The 23,674-nt window shown below is 47.2% G+C and overlaps 1 protein-coding gene across 1 annotated transcript in view; it reads right to left on the reverse strand.

The window, feature by feature from the left end:
* The window catches only part of slc7a10a (solute carrier family 7 member 10a), a 97,440-nt gene that overhangs the window by 47,342 nt on the left and 26,424 nt on the right, over positions 1 to 23,674 (reverse strand). The window contains exons 4-5 of the mRNA XM_090223377.1: positions 10,613 to 10,738; positions 2,193 to 2,346 (exon numbers count right to left, since the gene is read on the reverse strand). Of these exons, the coding sequence (XP_090079503.1) occupies positions 2,193 to 2,346; positions 10,613 to 10,738 (280 nt within the window). The remainder of the gene's footprint in view (positions 1 to 2,192; positions 2,347 to 10,612; positions 10,739 to 23,674) is intronic.

Consider the following 23,674-nt stretch of genomic DNA (forward strand, 5'->3'; position numbering starts at 1 on the left):
CCATTAGACAGCAGTGAGACAGTCAACTCATTAGACAGCAGTGAGACAGTCAACTCATTAGACAGCAGTGAGACAGTCAACCCATTAGACAGCAGTGAGACACTAAACTCATTAGGCAGCAGTGAGTCAGTCAACCCATTAGACAGCAGTGAGACAGTCAACTCATTAGACAGCAGTGAGACAGTCAACCCATTAGACAGCAGTGAGACAGTCAACTCATTAGACAGCAGTGAGACAGTCAACCCATTAGACAGCAGTGAGACAGTCAACCCATTAGACAGCAGTGAGACAGTCAACTCATTAGACAGTCAACTCATTAGACAGCAGTGAGACAGTCAACCCATTAGACAGCAGTGAGACAGTCAACCCATTAGACAGCAGTGAGACAGTCAACTCATTAGACAGCAGTGAGACAGTCAACTCATTAGACAGCAGTGAGACAGTCAACCCATTAGACAGCAGTGAGACAGTCAACTCATTAGACAGCAGTGAGACAGTCAACTCATTAGACAGCAGTGAGACAGTCAACCCATTAGACAGCAGTGAGACACTAAACTCATTAGGCAGCAGTGAGACAATCAACCCATTAGACAGCAGTGAGACAGTCAACCCATTAGACAGCAGTGAGACAGTCAACTCATTAGACAGCAGTGAGACAGTCAACCCATTAGACAGCAGTGAGACAGTCAACTCAGTAGACAGTCAACTCATTAGACAGCAGTGAGACAGTCAACTCATTAGACAACAGTGAGACATTCAACCCATTAGACAGCAGTGAGACACTAAACTCATTAGGCAGCAGTGAGACAGTCAACCCATTAGACAGCAGTGAGACAGTCAACCCATTAGACAGCAGTGAGACAGTCAACCCATTAGACAGCAGTGAGACAGTCAACCCATTAGACAGCAGTGAGACAGTCAACCCATTAGACAGCAGTGAGACAGTCAACTCATTAGACAGCAGTGAGACAGTCAACTCATTAGACAGCAGTGAGACAGTCAACCCATTAGACAGCAGTGAGACAGTCAACCCATTAGACAGCAGTGAGACAGTCAACTCATTAGACAGCAGTGAGACAGTCAACTCATTAGACAGCAGTGAGACAGTCAACCCATTAGACAGCAGTGAGACAGTCAACTCATTAGACAGCAGTGAGACAGTCAACTCATTAGACAGCAGTGAGACAGTCAACCCATTAGACAGCAGTGAGACACTAAACTCATTAGGCAGCAGTGAGACAGTCAACCCATTAGACAGCAGTGAGACAGTCAACCCATTAGACAGCAGTGAGACAGTCAACCCATTAGACAGCAGTGAGACAGTCAACCCATTAGACAGCAGTGAGACAGTCAACCCATTAGACAACAGTGAGACAGTAAAGTTAATTAATATAATCTGAGCATTGGAAGCAATAAGGAAACTGCCACAACATGACCACATGTAAAGTCCATATATTAATGTATGACAACAGGTGCTCTTCCACTTTCCACCACTAGATGGCGATATGACAACACAGTTCATTGCGCTCCGATTCTCCACCCTTCTCCTGAAAGTGTGCACCTGGAAAATTCGCTTCAGCTAATGTTTAGAACAGACCAATGCTTTGAAATTCATAACAGGGAGTGTGCAAGCGCACACCTTGTTAGAAGGGTAAATAATTGGGACGTAGCCTACATCTAGAGATCTAGAGGTCTATCCTGATTAAATTGGGACGCAGCCTACATCTAGAGGTCTAGAGGTCTATCCTGATTAAATTGGGACGCAGCCTACATCTAGAGATCTATCCTGATTAAATGTGGACGTAGCCTACATTTAGAGGTCTATCCTGATTAAATTGGGACGCATCCTAAATCTAGAGCTCTATCCTGATTAAATTGGGATGCAACCTAAATCTAGAGATCTATCCTGATTAAATTGGGATGCATCCTAAATCTAGAGATCTATCCTGATTAAATTGGGACGCAGCCTAAATCTAGAGATCTATCCTGATTAAATTGGGACGCAACCTAAATCTAGAGATCTATCCTGATTTAAATTGTGACGCACCCTAAATCTAAAGATCTATCCTGATTAAATTGGGACGCAGTCTAAATCTAGAGATCTATCCTGATTAAATTGGGACGCAGCCTAAATCTAGAGATCTATTCTGATTAAATTGGGACGCACGCTAAATCTAAAGATCTATCCTTACTTGCGTGGCTCGACCACCTCCTCAGTGACGTAGTTCAGGAAGTTCCAGCCGCTGAAGGCGAAGGAGGCCTGGAGGAAAGCCAGAGCTATCTGACCGACAGACGGGTCCCGTGTGAACTCAAACGCCTGACTGGGTCTCAGAGCATCATAGTGACCTGGTGGGAGGGAGACAGAGAGAGAGAGAGAGAGAGGTGGGAGGGAGAGAGAGAGAGAGAGAGAGAGAGAGAGAGAGAGAGAGAGAGAGAGACTAGATTAAGATTTTACTAATGAGGATTGCTTCTGTAATAACACACACACACACACCATCATCATCATCAACGCTGGTCGAGACCCTGGGTCTCGACCCCGCCCTGTGCAACTGGGTACTGGACTTCCTGACGGGCCGCCCCCAGGTGGTGAGGGTAGGCAACAACATCTCCACCCCGCTGATCCTCAACACTGGGGCCCCACAAGGGTGCGTTCTGAGCCCTCTCCTGTACTCCCTGTTCACCCACGACTGCGTGGCCACGCACGCCTCCAACTCAATCATCAAGTTTGCGGACGACACAACAGTGGTAGGCTTGATTACCAACAACGACGAGACGGCCTACAGGGAGGAGGTGAGGGCCCTCGGAGTGTGGTGTCAGGAAAATAACCTCACACTCAACGTCAACAAAACTAAGGAGATGATTGTGGACTTCAGGAAACAGCAGAGGGAACACCCCCCTATCCACATCGATGGAACAGTAGTGGAGAGGGTGGCAAGTTTTAAGTTCCTCGGCATACACATCACAGACAAACTGAATTGGTCCACTCACACAGACATCATTGTGAAGAAGGCGCAGCAGCGCCTCTTCAACCTCAGGAGGCTGAAGAAATTCGGTTTGTCACCAAAAGCACTCACAAACTTCTACAGATGCACAATCGAGAGCATCCTGGCGGGCTGTATCACCGCCTGGTACGGCAACTGCTCCGCCCTCAACCGTAAGGCTCTCCAGAGGGTAGTGAGGTCTGCACAACGCATCACGGGGGCAAACTACCTGCCCTCCAGGACACCTATACCACCCGATGTCACAGGAAGGCCATAAAGATCATCAAGGACATCAACCACCCGAGCCACTGCCTGTTCACCCCGCTATCATCCAGAAGGCGAGGTCAGTACAGGTGCATCAAAGCTGGGACCGAGAGACTGAAAAACAGCTTCTATCTCAAGGCCATCAGACTGTTAAACAGCCACCACTAACATTGAGTGGCTGCTGCCAACACACTGACACTGACTCAACTCCAGCCACTTTAATAATGGGAATTGATGGGAAATGATGTAAATATATCACTAGCCACTTTAAACAATGCTACCTTATATAATGTTACTTACCCTACATTATTCATCTCATATGCATACGTATATACTGTACTCTATATCATCGACGGTATCCTTATGTAATACATGTATCACTAGCCACTTTATACTATACTATGCCACTTTGTTTACATACTCATCTCATTTGTACATACTGTACCCGATACCATCTACTGTATCTGCCTATGCTGCTCTGTACCATCACTCATTCATATATCCTTATGTACATATTCTTTATCCCCTTACACTGTGTACAAGACAGTAGTTTTGGAATTGTTAGTTAGATTACTTGTTATTACTGCATTGTCGGAACTAGAAGCACAAGCATTTCGCTACACTCGCATTAACATCTGCTAACCATGTGTATGTGACAAATAAAATGTGATTTGATTTGATTTGATCTGATCATCATCACCAGCCCTCAGTCGAAAGAGGCAACAACTACAGTAGTGATTCAACATGTGTCCAGACGGAGAGATGGCCAGTATCCGATGGGGCTTGTTACAATCTGGGACATGATTCCAGACAGACTACTTCCTGATACACAGTGTTTAATGGCAGACAGACTACTTCCTGATACACAGTGTTTAATGGCAGACAGACTACTTCCTGATACACAGTGTTTAATGGCAGACAGACTACTTCCTGATACACAGTGTTTAATGGCAGACAGACTACTTCCTGATACACAGTGTTTAATGGCAGACAGACTACTTCCTGATACACAGTGTTTAATGGCAGACAGACTACTTCCTGATACACAGTGTTTAATGGCAGACAGACTACTTCCTGATACACAGTGTTTAATGGCAGACAGACTACTTCCTGATACACAGTGTTTAATGGCAGACAGACTACTTCCTGATACACAGTGTTTAATGGCAGACAGATCACAGTGTTTAATGGCAGACAGATCACAGTGTTTAATGGCAGACAGATCACACAGTGTTTAATGGTAGACAGATCACACAGTGTTTAATGGCAGACAGATCACACAGTGTTTAATGGCAGACAGATCACACAGTGTTTAATGGCAGACAGATCACACAGTGTTTAATTGGAAGACAGATCACACAGTGTTTAATGGCAGACAGATCACACAGTGTTTAATGGCAGACAGATCACAGTGTTTAATGGCAGACAGATCACACAGTGTTTAATGGCAGACAGATCACACAGTGTTTAATGGGAAGACAGATCACACCGTGTTTAATGGCAGACAGATCACACAGTGTTTAATGGCAGACAGATCACAGTGTTTAATGGCAGACAGATCACACAGTGTTTAATGGGAAGACAGATCACACAGTGTTTAATTGGAAGACAGATCACACAGTGTTTAATTGGCAGACAGATCACACAGTGTTTAATGGCAGACAGAGCACACAGTGTTTAATGGCAGACAGATCACACAGTGTTTAATTGGCAGACAGATCACACAGTGTTTAATGGCAGACAGATCACAGTGTTTAATGGCAGACAGATCACACAGTGTTTAATGGCAGACAGATCACACAGTGTTTAATGGCAGACAGATCACACAGTGTTTAATTGGAAGACAGATCACACCGTGTTTAATGGCAGACAGATCACACAGTGTTTAATTGGCAGACAGATCACACAGTGTTTAATGGCAGACAGATCACACAGTGTTTAATGGCAGACAGATCACACAGTGTTTAATGGCAGACAGATCACACAGTGTTTAATTGGCAGACAGATCACACAGTGTTTAATGTCAGACAGATCACACAGTGTTTAATGGCAGACAGATCACACAGTGTTTAATTGGCAGACAGATCACACAGTGTTTAATGGCAGACAGATCACACAGTGTTTAATGGCAGACAGATCACACAGTGTTTAATGGGAAGACAGATCACACAGTGTTTAATGGCAGACAGATCACACAGTGTTTAATGGCAGACACATCACAGTGTTTAATGGCAGACAGATCAGTGTTTAATGGCAGACAGATCACACAGTTGGACTGATGTGATATATAAAAGGGAGCACGCTCGGCTCACACTTTGTCTCTCTCTGGTTTCTACGATTCTTTCCCATGTCAGTCTGGAAGATTAGCTGAGACAACAGAACTTCTATTGGGTCACGAACGCTGCCTCTCTGGCTGCCTAAAATCCAGCCCAAACCGCATGAGGTCCAATGTCTGTATGTTTGATTCAGATCCCGAACGCTGCCTCTCTAAAGCCTTGTTCTACACTGCATGTTTTAGTGTTTTGGTGCTCAAATCAGTTTGGTTTTTCAAAATCCGTTTTGGAACACCGACTACTGTCCAAACAGAAAGTTACAAAGAGACCAAAATCAGAGTTCCTGTGTGTTCAGACTGTAGTAATTTGCTGTAACATGCTTACGCTAGTTGTCACGGTAACGGCGGGTGTGTGTGTGTGTGTGTGTGTGTGTGCAGTGGTGTTGGCCAATTGGTGGTTGTGCTTCCTCTCAGGTCAGACGTTGGTATGTGACAAGCTAAGGTGACAACAATGTCCGCCACGGACGTTTCCCAGGATTCTTTGCACATTCACAATCACGGTGTAAGAACTTTTAAAAAAAACGGTCCTATTTTTTTGTTTGTTGGCAAACCGCAACAGTCAACTAGCTCTCTAGCTAGTTGTTTAGTTTGCTAGCACACATTCACTCCTTTGTTTGTAAACAATGAACAAGCTAGTTAGCTACCATGTGTTCTTGTTAAACTGTAAACAGAGTAACTAGCGACTGACAAGATATGCCAAAAACTATCTAAATATCACTTGAGGGATAATAAATCAGATTTGATCGTTCAGATAGAAGTCGCACGGCCAGGAATCAGATCTGTATCTGATTTCAAACCATTATAAATGTGGTTTGAAATGTGTCTTGAAATATCTGATTCCATGTGCTTTTTGGCTGTTCAGACTGCAAATCACGTATGCAAAAAAATATGATTGAGTCACTTCAAACTGCTAGTGTACAAGGCTAAACTACCTCCACCTGCATCTCTCCGTCTGCCTCTCTCTCTCCGTCTGCCTCTCTCCGCCTGCCTCTCTCTCTCCGCCTGCCTCTCTCTCTCCGCCTGCCTCTCTCTCTCCGTCTGCCTCTCTCTCTCCGTCTGCCTCTCTCTCTCCGTCTGCCTCTCTCCGCCTGCCTCTCTCTCTCCGTCTGCCTCTCTCTCTCCGTCTGCCTCTCTCTCTCCGCCTGCCTCTCTCTCTCCGCCTGCCTCTCTCCGTCTGCATCTCTCCGCCTGCCTCTCTCCGCCTGCCTCTCTCCGCCTGCCTCTCTCCGCCTGCCTCTCTCTCTCCGTCTGCATCTCTCCGCCTGCCTCTCTCCGCCTGCCTCTCTCCGCCTGCCTCTCTCCGTCTGCATCTCTCCGCCTGCCTCTCTCCGCCTGCCTCTCTCCGCCTGCCTCTCTCCGTCTGCATCTCTCCGCCTGCCTCTCTCCGCCTGCCTCTCTCTGCCTGCCTCTCTCCGCCTGCCTCTCTCTGCCTGCCTCTCTCCGCCTGCCTCTCTCCGCCTGCCTCTAACCCTCCCCAAACTGGACAGGGCCCAGTGACTGTATGATAGTGATAGGGATAGGGCTAACTAGACAGTTAGATAGTCAATTTCCCCTTGTCATCTCCCACCTCTACGGGGCAGCAGCCACCAGGCCAGGAGTTTAATCTCCCAGATGCCACCAGGCCAGGAGTTTAATCTCCCAGCAGCCACCAGGCCAGGAGTTTCATCTCCCAGCAGCCACCAGGCCGGGAGTTTCATCTCCCAGCAGCCACCAGGTCAGGAGCAGGAGGGAGCAGAGGAAGGGTTGTTAAGGGTGTGATCACTCCCAGGTGATTATTGATCTGAGAAGCTGATTGATGGAAGCCTCCTGACGTGGCAGGATTCATATTGGATGTTAGTTTTCTTTTGGACAGGATCAGATCTGCCTGTTGTATAATATCGTTTTGTCAACCATTTGAACATTGATAAGCTGCTTGGTTTCAGCTGAACTCCCCTGGACTCCTGGTAAGTCATCTCCTTCATCTACACCAGGGGTTAGTAAGACTCTCTGTGATTCAGGCGTCTGTAACAGTAGCGTCAAAGATGTTTATAACTAACCCAAGATAGAGCACAGCCTGTCGTTTCCAATGGGAGTAAATTAATCATAGTGGGCAGAACAAGTAAGGAGGTGGGCAGAGCCAAGCATGAGGAGTTAGCGAGATTCTATTGGTGCATTCTAGCATGTATTTGCATATTTCTGTTAGGGAACGCCTACTTTGTGAAGTGAGCGTGTGTGAAATAACTCAATTCGCCCTTTTTCGCTCTTTCTGAAGAACTCAATTTTTTAAAACTTTGACAAAGAGTAAAGTCTACAAAACGTAGTCCACTCTGTTCATAACAGACTAGAGTTTTGGAAACAAAAAAAAAATGTATTGAGATCAAATGTTTAATCAATGAGAAAATGTACAGAATGTCAGCCAAAATAACATCTCACGCCATCTTTTCCCCACTGCCAGCCACTGGACTTCCTCTCATCACCATCTTTCCCCCACTGCCAGCCACTGGGCTTCCTCTCATCACCATCTTTCCCCCACTGCCAGCCACTGGACTTCCTCTCATCACCATCTTTCCCCCACTGCCAGCCACTGGGCTTCCTCTCATCACCATCTTTTCCCAGCTACCAGCCACTGGACTTCCTCTCATCACCATCTTTCCCCCACTGCCAGCCACTGGACTTCCTCTCATCACCATCTTTCCCCCACTGCCAGCCACTGGGCTTCCTCTCATCACCATCTTTTCCCAGCTACCAGCCACTGGGCTTCCTCTCATCACCATCTTTCCCCCACTACCAGCCACTGGGCTTCCTCTCATCACCATCTTTTCCCAGCTACCAGCCACTGGACTTCCTCTCATCACCATCTTTCCCCCACTGCCAGCCACTGGGCTTCCTCTCATCACCATATTTCCCCCACTACCAGCCACTGGGCTTCCTCTCATCACCATCTTTCCCCCACTGCCAGCCACTGGACTTCCTCTCATCACCATCTTTCCCCCACTGCCAGCCACTGGGCTTCCTCTCATCACCATCTTTTCCCCACTGCCAGCCACTGGACTTCCTCTCATCACCATCTTTCCCCCACTGCCAGCCACTGGGCTTCCTCTCATCACCATCTTTTCCCCACTGCCAGCCACTGGACTTCCTCTCATCACCATCTTTCCCCCACTGCCAGCCACTGGGCTTCCTCTCATCACCATATTTCCCCCACTGCCAGCCACTGGGCTTCCTCTCATCACCATATTTCCCCCACTGCCAGCCACTAGGCTTCCTCTCATCACCATCTTTCCCCCACTGCCAGCCACTGGGCTTCCTCTCATCACCATCTTTGGTAGTGAATGGAAACGCCAACAAAAAGCTTCACATGTATAATATCTGGCTCGTTTTTCTATCTGTGGTAGTGTCTATACACGTCCACCAGGTGGAAGCAGAGGCTATTCATTTCCTCACTCCTGTCATTTGACCTGAAGTTAATGACTGTAATCAGTATGGTGAGGAGCATCCTAAAGAAGCAGTTGAAACTCACATTTATCCTGTGATTCAGAGACAATTATAAGGTTCAACCTCTGTGTGTGTGTCCGTGTGTCTCAGACCTCTGTGTGTTGGTCCGTGTGTCTCAGACCTCTGTGTGTGTTTGTCCGTGTGTCTCAGACCTCTGTGTGTTGGTCCGTGTGTCTCAGACCTCTGTGTGTTTGTCCGTGTGTCTCAGACCTCTGTGTGTTTTTGTAGTTTTTCAAGTGATTGCCTATCCAATATACAGTGTCTAAGGGGTCATATTGCACTTCCTACGGCTTCCACTAGATGTCAACAGTCTTTAGAACCTTTTTTCAGGCTTCTACTGTGAAGGGGGGCTGAATGAGATGGGATTGAGTCAGGTGTCTGGCAGAGAGCCACGGGCTCGTGACACGCGGTCATGAGAGAGTTAGCTCGCGTTCCTTTGCTTTTCTACAGACAAAGGAATTCTCTGGTTGGGACATTATTGAAGATTTATGATAAAAACATCCTAAAGATTGATTCTATACTACGCTTGACATGTTTCTACGACCAGTAATATAACTTTTTGGACTTTTCATCCGACCTTTCCGCTGGACCTGCACGCGCGTATGGATTTGTTTACCAAACACCCTAACAAAAGGATGGACATAAATGATCAACTTTATCGAACAAATCAAACATTTATGGTGGAACGGGGATTCCTGGGAGTGCATTCTGATGAAGATCATCAAAGATAAGTGAATATTTATAATGCTATTTCTGACTAATGTTGACTCCACAACATGGTGGATATCTGTTTGGGCTGTTTTGGTCTCTGAGTGCCGTACTCAGATTATTGCATGGTTTGCTTTTTCCGTAAAGTTATTTTTAAATCTTACACAGCGGTTGCATTAAGGAGAAGAGTATCTAAAATTCCATGCATAACAGTTGTATCTTTTATCAATGTTTATTATGAGTATTTATGTATATTGATGTGGATCTCTGCAAAATCACTGCATGTTTTGGAACTACTAAACATAACACGTCAATGTAAAATGCAATTTTTGTATATAAATATGAACTTTATCGAACTAAACATACATGTATTGTGTAACATGAAGTCCTATGAGTGTCCTCTGATGAAGATCATCAAAGGTTAGCGATTCATTTTATCTCTATTTGTGCTTTTTGAGACTCCTCTCTTTGGCTGGAAAAATGGCTGTGTTTTTCGGTGACTTGGTGGTGACCTAACATAATCATTTGTGGAGCATTCGCTGTAAAGCATTTTTGAAATCAGACACTGTGACTGGATTAACGAGAATTGTATCTTTAAAATGGTGCCTAATACTTGTTTGTTTGAGAAATTAGATTTATTAGATTTCTGTTGTTCGAATTTGGAGCCCCGCTAGCGGAACCCCGTTCCCAGACAGGTTAAACATAACTGATAACTACAGATATGTAGAATGATTTGGCAACAGAACTGTGTGTGCCTGCCTGCATACAAGTGTGTGTGTGTGTGTGTGTGTGTGTGTGTGTGTGTGTGTGTGTGTGTGTGTGTGTGTGTGTGTGTGTGTGTGTGTGTCCTCACCTCTGCAGATCTGCACCAGTCCCACAGCTATGATGAGTCCCAGAGCCAGCAACTTGGCCACCGTGAACACGTCCTGGATCCTGGTGGCCCAGCGCACGCTGGAACAGTTTACCCACGTCAGGAACACTGGGGCAGAGAGAAAGAGAGAGATGACTAACCATATACTCTAACCAGGAACACTGGAGCTGTTTACCCACGCCATGTAGTCTAAACTAGGAACACTGGGACAGAGAGGTGACTAACCATGTACTCTAACCCAGGAACACTGGGACAGAGAGATGACTAACCATGTACTCTAACCCAGGAACACTGGAACAGAGAGGTGACTAACCATGTACTCTAACCCAGGACCACTGGGACAGAGAGACAGAGAGGTGACTAACCATGTACACTAACCCAGGACCACTGGGACAGAGAGACAGAGAGGTGACTAACCATGTACTCTAACCCAGGAACACTGGGACAGAGAGGTGACTAACCATGTACTCTAACCCAGGAACACTGGGACAGAGAGATGACTAACCATGTACTCTAACCCAGGAACACTGGGACAGAGAGGTGACTAACCATGTACTCTAACCCAGGAACACTGGGACAGAGAGGTGACTAACCATGTACACTAACCCAGGAACACTGGGACAGAGAGGTGACTAACCATGTACTCTAACCCAGGAACACTGGGACAGAGAGACAGAGAGGTGACTAACCATGTACTCTAACCCAGGAACACTGGGACAGAGAGGTGACTAACCATGTACTCTAACCCAGGAACACTGGGACAGAGAGATGACTAACCATGTACTCTAACCCAGGAACACTGGGACAGAGAGATGACTAACCATGTACACTAACCCAGGAACACTGGGACAGAGAGGTGACTAACCATGTACTCTAACCCAGGAACACTGGAACAGAGAGGTGACTAACCATGTACTCTAACCCAGGAACACTGGGACAGAGCGACAGAGAGGTGACTAACCATGTACACTCTAACCCAGGAACACTGGGACAGAGAGACAGAGAGGTGACTAACCATGTACACTAACCCAGGAACACTGGGACAGAGAGGTGACTAACCATGTACTCTAACCCAGGAACACTGGGACAGAGCGACAGAGAGGTGACTAACCATGTACACTCTAACCCAGGAACACTGGGACAGAGAGACAGAGAGGTGACTAACCATGTACTCTAACCCAGGAACACTGGAACAGAGAGGTGACTAACCATGTACTCTAACACAGGAACACTGGGACAGAGAGGTGACTAACCATGTACTCTAACCCAGGAACACTGGGACAGAGAGACAGAGAGGTGACTAACCATGTACACTAACCCAGGAACACTGGGACAGAGAGACAGAGAGGTGACTAACCATGTACTCTAACCCAGGAACACTGGAACAGAGAGGTGACTAACCATGTACACTAACCCAGGAACACTGGGACAGAGAGGTGACTAACCATGTACTCTAACCCAGGAACACTGGGACAGAGAGACAGAGAGGTGACTAACCATGTACACTCTGACTCTAAATCACTTTTTAATATGAAGAAGGACTTGCTAAAACATTCAGCAATTGTGACCCTCTGTGATTTCTAGGAGGACTTTAACCAACTTATCCCCCAAAATGTCTCTAGGTTTCACCATCATTGAAATGCCACAGTTATTTTGTTGCTTCCAAAAAGGGATTTCTGAATATTATTAATTATTTCATAGTGATTAATTTACGTCTGTCCCTCGTGTTAATGTAAACCCTGTTATTCTGTCCCTCATGTTAATGTCAACCCTGTTATTCTGTCCCTCATGTTAATGTCAACCCTGTTATTCTGTCCCTCATGGTCAACCCTGTTACTCTGTCCCTCATGTTAAGGTCAACCCTGTTATTCTGTCCTTCATGTTAATGTCAACCCTGTTACTCTGTCCCTCGTGTTAAGGTCAACCCTGTTACTCTGTCCCTCATGTTAAGGTCAACCCTGTTATTCTGTCCCTCATGTTAATGTCAACCCTGTTACTCTGTCCCTCATGTTAAGGTCAACCCTGTTATTCTGTCCTTCATGTTAATGTCAACCCTGTTACTCTGTCCCTCGTGTTAAGGTCAACCCTGTTACTCTGTCCTTCATGTTAAGGTCAACCCTGTTACTCTGTCCCTCATGGTCAACCCTGTTACTCTGTCCCTCATGGTCAACCCTGTTACTCTGTCCCTCATGTTAAGGTCAACCCTGTTATTATGTCCCTCATGTTAAGGTCAACCCTGTTATTCTGTCCCTCATGTTAATGTCAACCCTGTTATTCTGTCCCTCATGTTAATGTCAACCCTGTTATTCTGTCCCTCATGTTAATGTCAACCCTGTTACTCTGTCCCTCATGTTAATGTCAACCCTGTTATTCTGTCCCTCATGGTCAACCCTGTTACTCTGTCCCTCATGTTAAGGTCAACCCTGTTATTCTGTTCCTCATGTTAATGTCAACCCTGTTATTCTGTCCTTCATGTTAAGGTCAACCATGTTACTCTGTCCCTCATGTTAAGGTCAACCCTGTTAATCTGTCCCTCATGTTAAGGTCAACCCTGTTATTCTGTCCCTCATGTTAAGGTCAACCCTGTTATTCTGTCCCTCATGTTAATGTCAACCCTGTTACTCTGTCCCTCATGTTAATGTTTTTCCCTGTTATTCTGTCCCTCATGTTAATGTCAACCCTGTTACTATGTCCCTCATGTTAATGTCAACCCTGTTACTCTGTCCCTCATGTTAATGTTAATGGGGAGTGATGAGCTCTACAGCAGAGTCTCACAACTCAATCGCTGGTTGAAAACTGTTTTCTGCCCCTCCCAAAATATAGAATTTGTAGATAATTGTCCCTCTTTCTGGGACTCGCCCACAAACAGGACCATGCCTGACCTGCTGAGGAGTGACGGACTCCATCCTAGCTGGAGGGGTGCTCTCATTTTATCTACCAACATAGACAGGGCTCTAACTCCTCTAGCTCCACAATGAAATAGGGTGCAGGCCAGGCAGCAGGCTGTTAGCCAGCCTGCCAGCATAGTGGAGTCTGCCACTAGCACAGTCAGTGTAGTCAGCTCAGCTATCACCATTGAGACCGTGTCTTTGCCTCGACCTAGGTTGGGCAAAACTAAACATGGCGGTGTTCGCCTTAGCAATCTCACTAGGATAAAGACCACCTCCATTCCTGTCATTATTGAAAGAGATCATGATACCTCACATCTCAAAATAGGGCTACTTAATGTTAGATCCCTGATCACTGATCATAATCTTGATGTGATTGGCCTGACTGAAACATGGCTTAAGCCTGATGAATTTACTGTGTTAAATGAGGCCTCACCTCCTGGCTACACTAGTGACCATATCCCCTGTGCATCCCGCAAAGGCGGAGGTGTTGCTAACATTTACGATAGCAAATTTCAATTTACAAAAAAAAAATGATGACGTTTTCGTCTTTTGAGCTTCTAGTCATGAAATCTATGCAGCCTACTCAATCACTTTTTATAGCTACTGTTTACAGGCCTCCTGGGCCATATACAGCGTTCCTCACTGAGTTCCCTGAGTTCCCATCGGACCTTGTAGTCATAGCAGATAATATTCTAATCTTTGGTGACTTTAATATTCACATGGAAAAGTCCACAGACCCACTCCAAAAGGCTTTCGGAGCCATCATCGACTCAGTGGGTTTTGTCCAACATGTCTCTGGACCCACTCACTGTCACAGTCATACGCTGGACCTAGTTTTGTCCCATGGAATAAATGTTGTGGATCTTAACGTTTTTCCTCATAATCCTGGACTATCGGACCACCATTTTATTACGTTTGCAATTGCAACAAATAATCTGCTCAGACCCCAACCAAGGATCATCAAAAGTCGTGCTATAAATTCACAGACAACACAAAGATTCCTTGATGTCCTTCCAGATTCCCTCTGTCTACCCAAGGACGCCAGAGGACAAAAATCAGTTAACCACCTAACTGAGGAACTCAATTTAACCTTGCGCAATACCCTAGATGCAGTTGCACCCCTAAAAACTAAAAACATTTCTCATAAGAAACTAGCTCCCTGGTACACAGAAAATACCCGAGCTCTGAAGCAAGCTTCCAGAAAATTGGAACGGAAATGGCGCCACACCAAAATGGAAGTCTTCCGACTAGCTTGGAAAGACAGTACTGTGCAGTACCGAAGAGCCCTTACTGCTGCTCGATCATCCTATTTTTCTAACTTAATTGAGGAAAATAAGAACAATCCGAAATTCCTTTTTGATACTGTCGCAAAGCTAACTAAAAAGCAGCATTCCCCAGGAGAGGATGACTTTCACTTTAGCAGTGATAAATTCATGAACTTCTTTGAGGAAAAGATTATGATTATTAGAAAGCAAATTACGGACTCCTCCTTAAATCTGCGTATTCCTTCAAAGCTCAGTTGTCCTGAGTCTGCACAACTCTGCCAGGACCTAGGATCAAGAGAGACGCTCAAGTGTTTTACTACTATATCTCTTGACACAATGATGAAAATAATCATGGCCTCTAAACCTTCAAGCTGCATACTGGACCCTATTCCAACTAAACTACTGAAAGAGCTGCTTCCTGTGCTTGGCCCTCCTATGTTGAACATAATAAACGGCTCTCTATCCACCGGATGTGTACCAAACTCACTAAAAGTGGCAGTAATAAAGCCTCTCTTGAAAAAGCCAAACCTTGACCCAGAAAATATAAAAAACTATCGGCCTATATCGAATCTTCCATTCCTCTCAAAAATTTTAGAAAAGGCTGTTGCGCAACAACTCACTGCCTTCCTGAAGACAAACAATGTATACGAAATGCTTCAGTCTGGTTTTAGACCCCATCATAGCACTGAGACGGCACTTGTGAAGGTGGTAAATGACATTTTAATGGCATCGGACCGAGGCTCTGCACCTGTCCTCGTGCTCATAGACCTTAGTGCTGCTTTTGATACCATCGATCACCACATTCTTTTGGAGAGATTGGAAACCCAAATTGGTCTACACGGACAAGTTCTGGCCTGGTTTAGATCTTATCTGTCGGAAAGATATCAGTTTGTCTCTGTGAATGGTTTGTCCTCTGACAAATCAACTGTAAATTTCGGTGTTCCTCAAGGTTCCGTTTTAGGACCACTATTGTTTTCACTATATATTTTACCTCTTGGGGATGTTATTCGAAAACATAATGTTAACTTTCACTGCTATGCGGATGACACACAGCTGTACATTTCAATGAAACATGGTGAAGCCCCAAAATTGCCCTTGCTAGAAGCATGTGTTTCAGACATAACTAAGTGGATGGCTGCAAACTTTCTACTTTTAAACTCGGACAAAACAGAGATGCTTGTTCTAGGTCCCGAGAAACAAAGAGATCTTCTGTTGAATCTGACAATTCATCTTAATGGTTGTACAGTCGTCTCAAATAAAACTGTGAAGGACCTCGGCGTTACTCTGGACCCTGATCTCTCTTTTGAAGAACATATCAAGACCATTTCAAGGACAGCTTTTTTCCATCTACGTAACATTGCAAAAATAAGAAACTTTCTGTCCTAAAATGATGCAGAAAAATTAATGCATGCTTTTGTCACTTCTAGGATATACTACTGCAATGCTCTACTTTCCGGCTACCCGGATAAAGCACTAAATAAACTTCAGTTAGTGCTAAATACGGCTGCTAGAATCCTGACTAGAACCCAAACATTTTATCATATTACTCCAGTGCTAGCCTCTCTACACTGGCTTCCTGTCAAAGCAAGGGCTGATTTCAAGGTTTTACTGCTAACCTACAAAGCATTACATGGGCTTGCTCCTACCTATCTCTCTGATTTGGTCCTGCCGTACATACCTACACGTACGCTACAGTCACAAGACGCAGGCCTCCTAATTGTCCCTAGAATTTCTAAGCAAACAGCTGGAGGCAGGGCTTTCTCCTATAGAGCTCCATTTTTATGGAACGGTCTGCCTACCCATGTCAGAGATGCAAACTCGGTCTCAACCTTCAAGTCTCTACTGAAGACTCATCTCTTCAGTGGGTCAAAGGATTGAGTGTAGTCTGACCCAGGAGTGGGAAGGTGAACGGAAAGGCTCTGGAGCAACGAACCGCCCTTGCTGTCTCTGCCTGGCCGGTTCCCCTCTTTCCACTGGGATTCTCTGCCTCTAACCCTATTACAGGGGCTGAGTCACTGGCTTACTGGGGCTCTCTCATGCCGTCCCTGGAGGGGGTGCGTCACCTGAGTGGGTTGATTCACTGATGTGGTCATCCTGTCAGGGTTGGCCCCCCCGAACACAACATGTCAACCCCCCCGTTACCCGTAGATAGACAGGCTAGGCATGTTCTACCAACAACAACAAATCATGTGTGTCTCTCCCTGTTGCACAATTCAAGCTTCAATTCCACCTGTCTGAAGGGTATCTATGGCTGATTTAAGATAAAATCATCAACCCTGGTACAGTCAACCCTGTTTACGGTCAACCCTGTTACGGTCAACCCTGTTTACGGTCAACCCTGTTACGGTCAACCCTGTTTATAGTCAACCCTGGTACAGTCAACCCTGGTACAGCCAACCCTGGTACAGTCAACCCTGATACAGTCAACCCTGTTTAGAGTCAACCCTGATACAGTCAACCCTGTTTACGGTCAACCCTGTTACAGTCAACCCTGATACAGTCAACCCTGATACAGTCAACCCTGATACAGTCAACCCTGATACAGTCAACCCTGATACAGTCAACTCTGATACGGTCAACCCTGTTTACGGTCAACCCTGTTTACGGTCAACCCTGTTTATGATCATGGTACAGGCTGTCTGGTCTGGTACAGGCTGTCTGGTACAGGCTGTATGGTCCTGGTACAGGCTGTCTGGTCTGGTACAGGCTGTCTGGTCTGGTACAGGCTGTCTGGTACAGGCTGTATGGTCTGGTACAGGCTGTATGATCATGGTACAGGCTGTCTGGTCTGGTACAGGCTGTCTGGTCTGTTACAGGCTGTATGGTCTGGTACAAGCTGTATGGTCTGTTACAGGCTGTGTGGTCTGGTACAGGCTGTATGATCTGGTACCGGCTGTATGGTCTGGTACAGGCTGTGTGGTCTGTTACAGGCTGTCTGGTATGTTACAAGCTGTATGATCTGGTACAGGCTGTATGGTCTGGTACATGCTGTATGGTCTGGTACATGCTGTCTGGTATGTTACAAGCTGTATGGTCTGGTAAGGCTGTATGGTCTGTTACAGGCTGTCTGGTATGTTACAAGCTGTATGGTCTGGTAAGGCTGTATGGTCTGTTACAAGCTGTATGGTCTGGTACAGGCTGTATGGTAAAGCTGTATGGTAAGGCTGTATGATCTGGTACCGGCTGTATGGTCTGTTACAAGCTGTATGGTCTGGTACAGGCTGTATGGTAAAGCTGTATGGTAAGGCTGTATGGTCTGGTACAGGCTGTATGGTCTGGTACAGGCTGTATGGTAAGGCTGTATGGTAAGGCTGTATGGTGAGGCTGTATGGTAAGGCTGTATGGTCTGGTACAGGCTGTATGGTAAGGCTGTGTGGTCTGGTACAGGCTGTATGGTCTGGTACAGGCTGTATGGTAAGACTGTATGGTAAGACTGTATGGTAAGGCTGTATGGTGAGGCTGTATGATCCTGGTACAGAGAAACATGAGCTCATCACAATAATTAAACAAAATGTCAAACTGTTAGGCCATTACACCACTTTATCATTACCACATGACAGACGCATGACAAATTAGAAAATAGACGGGAACATGGGTGGTACAGCTCTCTCTCTCTCTCTCTCTCTCTCTCTCTCTCTCTCTCTCTTCTCTACCCTTCTCTACCCTTCTCTACCCTTCTCTCTCTCTCTCTCTGTCTCTCTCTCTCTGTCTCTCTCTCTCTCTCTTCTCTTCCCTCTCCCCTCTCTCCTCTCTCTCCTCTCTTCCCTCTCCTCTCCTCCCTCTCTCCTCTCTTCCCTCTCTCCTCTCTTCCCTCTTCCCTCTCTCCTCTCTCCTCTCTTCCCTCTTCCCTCTCTCCTCTCTCCTCTTTTCCCTCTCTCCTCTCTTCCCTCTCTCCTCTCTTCCCTCTCTCCTCTCCTCTCTCTCCTCTCTTCCCTCTCTCCTCTCTTCCCTCTCTCCTCTCCTTTTTCTGTCGATCTGGAACGACACAAGTGGAGTCACAAGTTCCATTGCAGGAAGTGAGTGAGTTTAGAGGGAGGGGCACGACGTGGCTAATCAGAACAGCATGGCTGGGCTGGCAGAGGGCCTGTCTGGGTGTCTCGTATCCCTCCAGTCAGAGGGCTCTATGTCATCTGCTGCATGGTGGTGATACACCCGGTAATCACCAGTGGGAGACACACATTAAACTGAACTGAAACAGAGGAAACTTGGCCTAGTATTGAATCAGCTGTGTTTCTGTAGGTGTAGGCTGACCCACGTATTATTATCCACGCAGACCAACAGAGACGCTGGTCTCGGGTCAGTTTCCTTCTTCATTTTCCCCCGTCTAATGGTTAAGGTTACGGTTGGAGGAATCTGATCCTAGATCTGTAGCTATCTATATCAGTGTAGTGTAGTCCCGTGTAGTATGTTACCACTTCCTGTGTCAATGTGTTTAGTAACAGCAGCAGCAAGCTGGGACACAGCAGGTTGTCTGTCCCCAGGGAGAGGAGGGTGGTAGAGGGGGGCAGGAGGAGGCAGGAGAGGGGTAGAGGGGGGCAGGAGGAGGCCCTGTCCCCAGGGAGAGGAGGGTGCACAGGGGTTAAGGGGGAGAGGAGGGGGTCCTGTCCTCAGGGAGAGGAGGGTGCACAGGGGTTACGGGGGGCAGGAGAAGGCAGGAGAGGGTATGAGGGGGGCAGGAGGAGGCAGGAGAGGGTATGAGGGACAGGAGAGGGTTAGAGGGGGGCAGGAGTGAGGTAGAGGGGGGAAGGAGGAGGCAGGAGAGGGTATGAGGAGGCAGGAGAGGGTATGAGGAGGCAGGAGAGGGTATGAGAAGGCAGGAGAGGGGTAGAGGGGGCAAGAGGAGGCAGGAGAGGTTATGAGGGGACAGGAGAGGGGTAGAAGGGGCAGGAGGAGGCAGGAGAGGGTATGAGGGGACAGGAGAGGGGTAGAGGGGGGCAGGAGAGGGTAGGGGGGGGGGGGGCAGGAGAGGAGTAGAGGGGTGCAGGGGGTTTGAGACAGGCACCACTCCCTCTACTTCATCCATCACAGATGTGCCGGCTCCCCAAAGAGAGTCAGTCAGTCCTCCTAACCCCCCAAAATATACTGCTTCCTCCCCAAAGAGAGTCTGTCAGACCCCCTAACCCCCCAAAATATACTGATTCCTCCCCAAAGAGAGTCTGTCAGTCCTCCTAACCCCCCAAAATAAACTGCTTCCACCCCAAAGAGAGTCTGTCAGTCCTCCTAACCCCCCAAAATAAACTGCTTCCTCCCCAAAGAGAGTCTGTCAGTCCTCCTAACCCCCCAAAATAAACTGCTTCCTCCCCAAAGAGAGTCTGTCAGTCCTCCTAACCCCCCAAAATAAACTGCTTCCTCCCCAAAGAGAGTCTGTCAGTCCTCCTAACCCCCCAAAATAAACTGCTTCCTCCCCAAAGAGAGTCTGTCAGTCCTCCTAACCCCCCAAAATAAACTGCTTCCTCCCCAAAGAGAGTCTGTCAGTCCTCCTAACCCCCCAAAATAAACTGCTTCCTCCCCAAAGAGAGTCTGTCAGTCCTCCTAACCCCCCAAAATAAACTGCTTCCTCCCCAAAGAGAGTCTGTCAGTCCTCCTAACCCCCCAAAATAAACTGCTTCCTCCCCAAAGAGAGTCTGTCAGTCCTCCTAACCCCCCAAAGAGAGTCAGTCAGTCCTCCTAACCCCCCAAAATAAACTGCTTCCTCCCCAAAGAGAGTCTGTCAGTCCTCCTAACCCCCCAAAGAGAGTCAGTCAGTCCTCCTAACCCCCCAAAATAAACTGCTTCCTCCCCAAAGAGAGTCTGTCAGTCCTCCTAACCCCCCAAAATAAACTGCTTCCTCCCCAAAGAGAGTCTGTCAGTCCTCCTAACCCCCCAAAATAAACTGCTTCCTCCCCAAAGAGAGTCTGTCAGTCCTCCTAACCCCCCAAAATAAACTGCTTCCTCCCCAAAGAGAGTCTGTCAGTCCTCCTAACCCCCCAAAGAGAGTCAGTCAGTCCTCCTAACCCCCCAAAATAAACTGCTTCCTCCCCAAAGAGAGTCTGTCAGTCCTCCTAACCCCCCAAAGAGAGTCAGTCAGTCCTCCTAACCCCCCAAAATAAACTGCTTCCACCCCAAAGAGAGTCTGTCAGTCCTCCTAACCCCCCAAAATATACTGCTTCCTCCCCAAAGAGAGTCTGTCAGTCCTCCTAACCCCCCAAAATAAACTGCTTCCTCCCCAAAGAGAGTCTGTCAGTCCTCCTAACCCCCCAAAATAAACTGCTTCCTCCCCAAAGAGAGTCTGTCAGTCCTCCTAACCCCCCAAAATAAACTGCTTCCTCCCCAAAGAGAGTCTGTCAGTCCTCCTAACCCCCCAAAATAAACTGCTTCCTCCCCAAAGAGAGTCTGTCAGTCCTCCTAACCCCCCAAAATAAACTGCTTCCTCCCCAAAGAGAGTCTGTCAGTCCTCCTAACCCCCCAAAATAAACTGCTTCCTCCCCAAAGAGAGTCTGTCAGTCCTCCTAACCCCCCAAAATAAACTGCTTCCTCCCCAAAGAGAGTCTGTCAGTCCTCCTAACCCCCCAAAATAAACTGCTTCCTCCCCAAAGAGAGTCTGTCAGTCCTCCTAACCCCCCAAAATAAACTGCTTCCTCCCCAAAGAGAGTCTGTCAGTCCTCCTAACCCCCCAAAATAAACTGCTTCCTCCCCAAAGAGAGTCTGTCAGTCCTCCTAACCCCCCAAAGAGAGTCAGTCAGTCCTCCTAACCCCCCAAAATAAACTGCTTCCTCCCAAAGAGAGTCTGTCAGTCCTCCTAACCCCCCAAAGAGAGTCAGTCAGTCCTCCTAACCCCCCAAAATAAACTGCTTCCTCCCCAAAGAGAGTCTGTCAGTCCTCCTAACCCCCCAAAATGAACTGCTTCCACCCCAAAGAGAGTCTGTCAGTCCTCCTAACCCCCCAAAATATACTGCTTCCTCCCCAAAGAGAGTCTGTCAGTCCTCCTAACCCCCCAAAATAAACTGCTTCCTCCCCAAAGAGAGTCTGTCAGTCCTCCTAACCCCCCAAAATAAACTGCTTCCACCCCAAAGAGAGTCTGTCAGTCCTCCTAACCCCCCAAAATAAACTGCTTCCTCCCCAAAGAGAGTCTGTCAGTCCTCCTAACCCCCCAAAATAAACTGCTTCCTCCCCAAAGAGAGTCTGTCAGTCCTCCTAACCCCCCAAAATAAACTGCTTCCTCCCCAAAGAGAGTCTGTCAGTCCTCCTAACCCCCCAAAATAAACTGCTTCCTCCCCAAAGAGAGTCTGTCAGTCCTCCTAACCCCCCAAAATAAACTGCTTCCTCCCCAAAGAGAGTCTGTCAGTCCTCCTAACCCCCCAAAATAAACTGCTTCCTCCCCAAAGAGAGTCTGTCAGTCCTCCTAACCCCCCAAAATAAACTGCTTCCTCCCCAAAGAGAGTCTGTCAGTCCTCCTAACCCCCCAAAATAAACTGCTTCCTCCCCAAAGAGAGTCTGTCAGTCCTCCTAACCCCCCAAAATAAACTGCTTCCTCCCCAAAGAGAGTCTGTCAGTCCTCCTAACCCCCCAAAATAAACTGCTTCCTCCCCAAAGAGAGTCTGTCAGTCCTCCTAACCCCCCAAAATAAACTGCTTCCTCCCCAAAGAGAGTCTGTCAGTCCTCCTAACCCCCCAAAATAAACTGCTTCCTCCCCAAAGAGAGTCTGTCAGTCCTCCTAACCCCCCAAAGAGAGTCAGTCAGTCCTCCTAACCCCCCAAAATAAACTGCTTCCTCCCAAAGAGAGTCTGTCAGTCCTCCTAACCCCCCAAAGAGAGTCAGTCAGTCCTCCTAACCCCCCAAAATAAACTGCTTCCTCCCCAAAGAGAGTCTGTCAGTCCTCCTAACCCCCCAAAATGAACTGCTTCCACCCCAAAGAGAGTCTGTCAGTCCTCCTAACCCCCCAAAATAAACTGCTTCCTCCCCAAAGAGAGTCTGTCAGTCCTCCTAACCCCCCAAAATAAACTGCTTCCACCCCAAAGAGAGTCTGTCAGTCCTCCTAACCCCCCAAAATAAACTGCTTCCTCCCCAAAGAGAGTCTGTCAGTCCTCCTAACCCCCCAAAATAAACTGCTTCCTCCCCAAAGAGAGTCTGTCAGTCCTCCTAACCCCCCAAAATAAACTGCTTCCTCCCCAAAGAGAGTCTGTCAGTCCTCCTAACCCCCCAAAATAAACTGCTTCCACCCCAAAGAGAGTCTGTCAGTCCTCCTAACCCCCCAAAATAAACTGCTTCCTCCCCAAAGAGAGTCTGTCAGTCCTCCTAACCCCCCAAAGAGAGTCAGTCAGTCCTCCTAACCCCCCAAAATAAACTGCTTCCTCCCCAAAGAGAGTCTGTCAGTCCTCCTAACCCCCCAAAATGAACTGCTTCCACCCCAAAGAGAGTCTGTCAGTCCTCCTAACCCCCCAAAATAAACTGCTTCCTCCCCAAAGAGAGTCTGTCAGTCCTCCTAACCCCCCAAAATAAACTGCTTCCACCCCAAAGAGAGTCTGTCAGTCCTCCTAACCCCCCAAAATAAACTGCTTCCTCCCCAAAGAGAGTCTGTCAGTCCTCCTAACCCCCCAAAATAAACTGCTTCCTCCCCAAAGAGAGTCTGTCAGTCCTCCTAACCCCCCAAAATAAACTGCTTCCTCCCCAAAGAGAGTCTGTCAGTCCTCCTAACCCCCCAAAATAAACTGCTTCCACCCCAAAGAGAGTCTGTCAGTCCTCCTAACCCCCCAAAATAAACTGCTTCCTCCCCAAAGAGAGTCTGTCAGTCCTCCTAACCCCCCAAAATAAACTGCTTCCTCCCCAAAGAGAGTCTGTCAGTCCTCCTAACCCCCCAAAATAAACTGCTTCCACCCCAAAGAGAGTCTGTCAGTCCTCCTAACCCCCCA

Source organism: Oncorhynchus mykiss, chromosome 26 (assembly GCF_057628025.1).
Source record: "Oncorhynchus mykiss isolate SJ-2025 chromosome 26, ASM5762802v1, whole genome shotgun sequence".
Taxonomy (NCBI): Eukaryota; Metazoa; Chordata; class Actinopteri; order Salmoniformes; family Salmonidae; genus Oncorhynchus; species Oncorhynchus mykiss.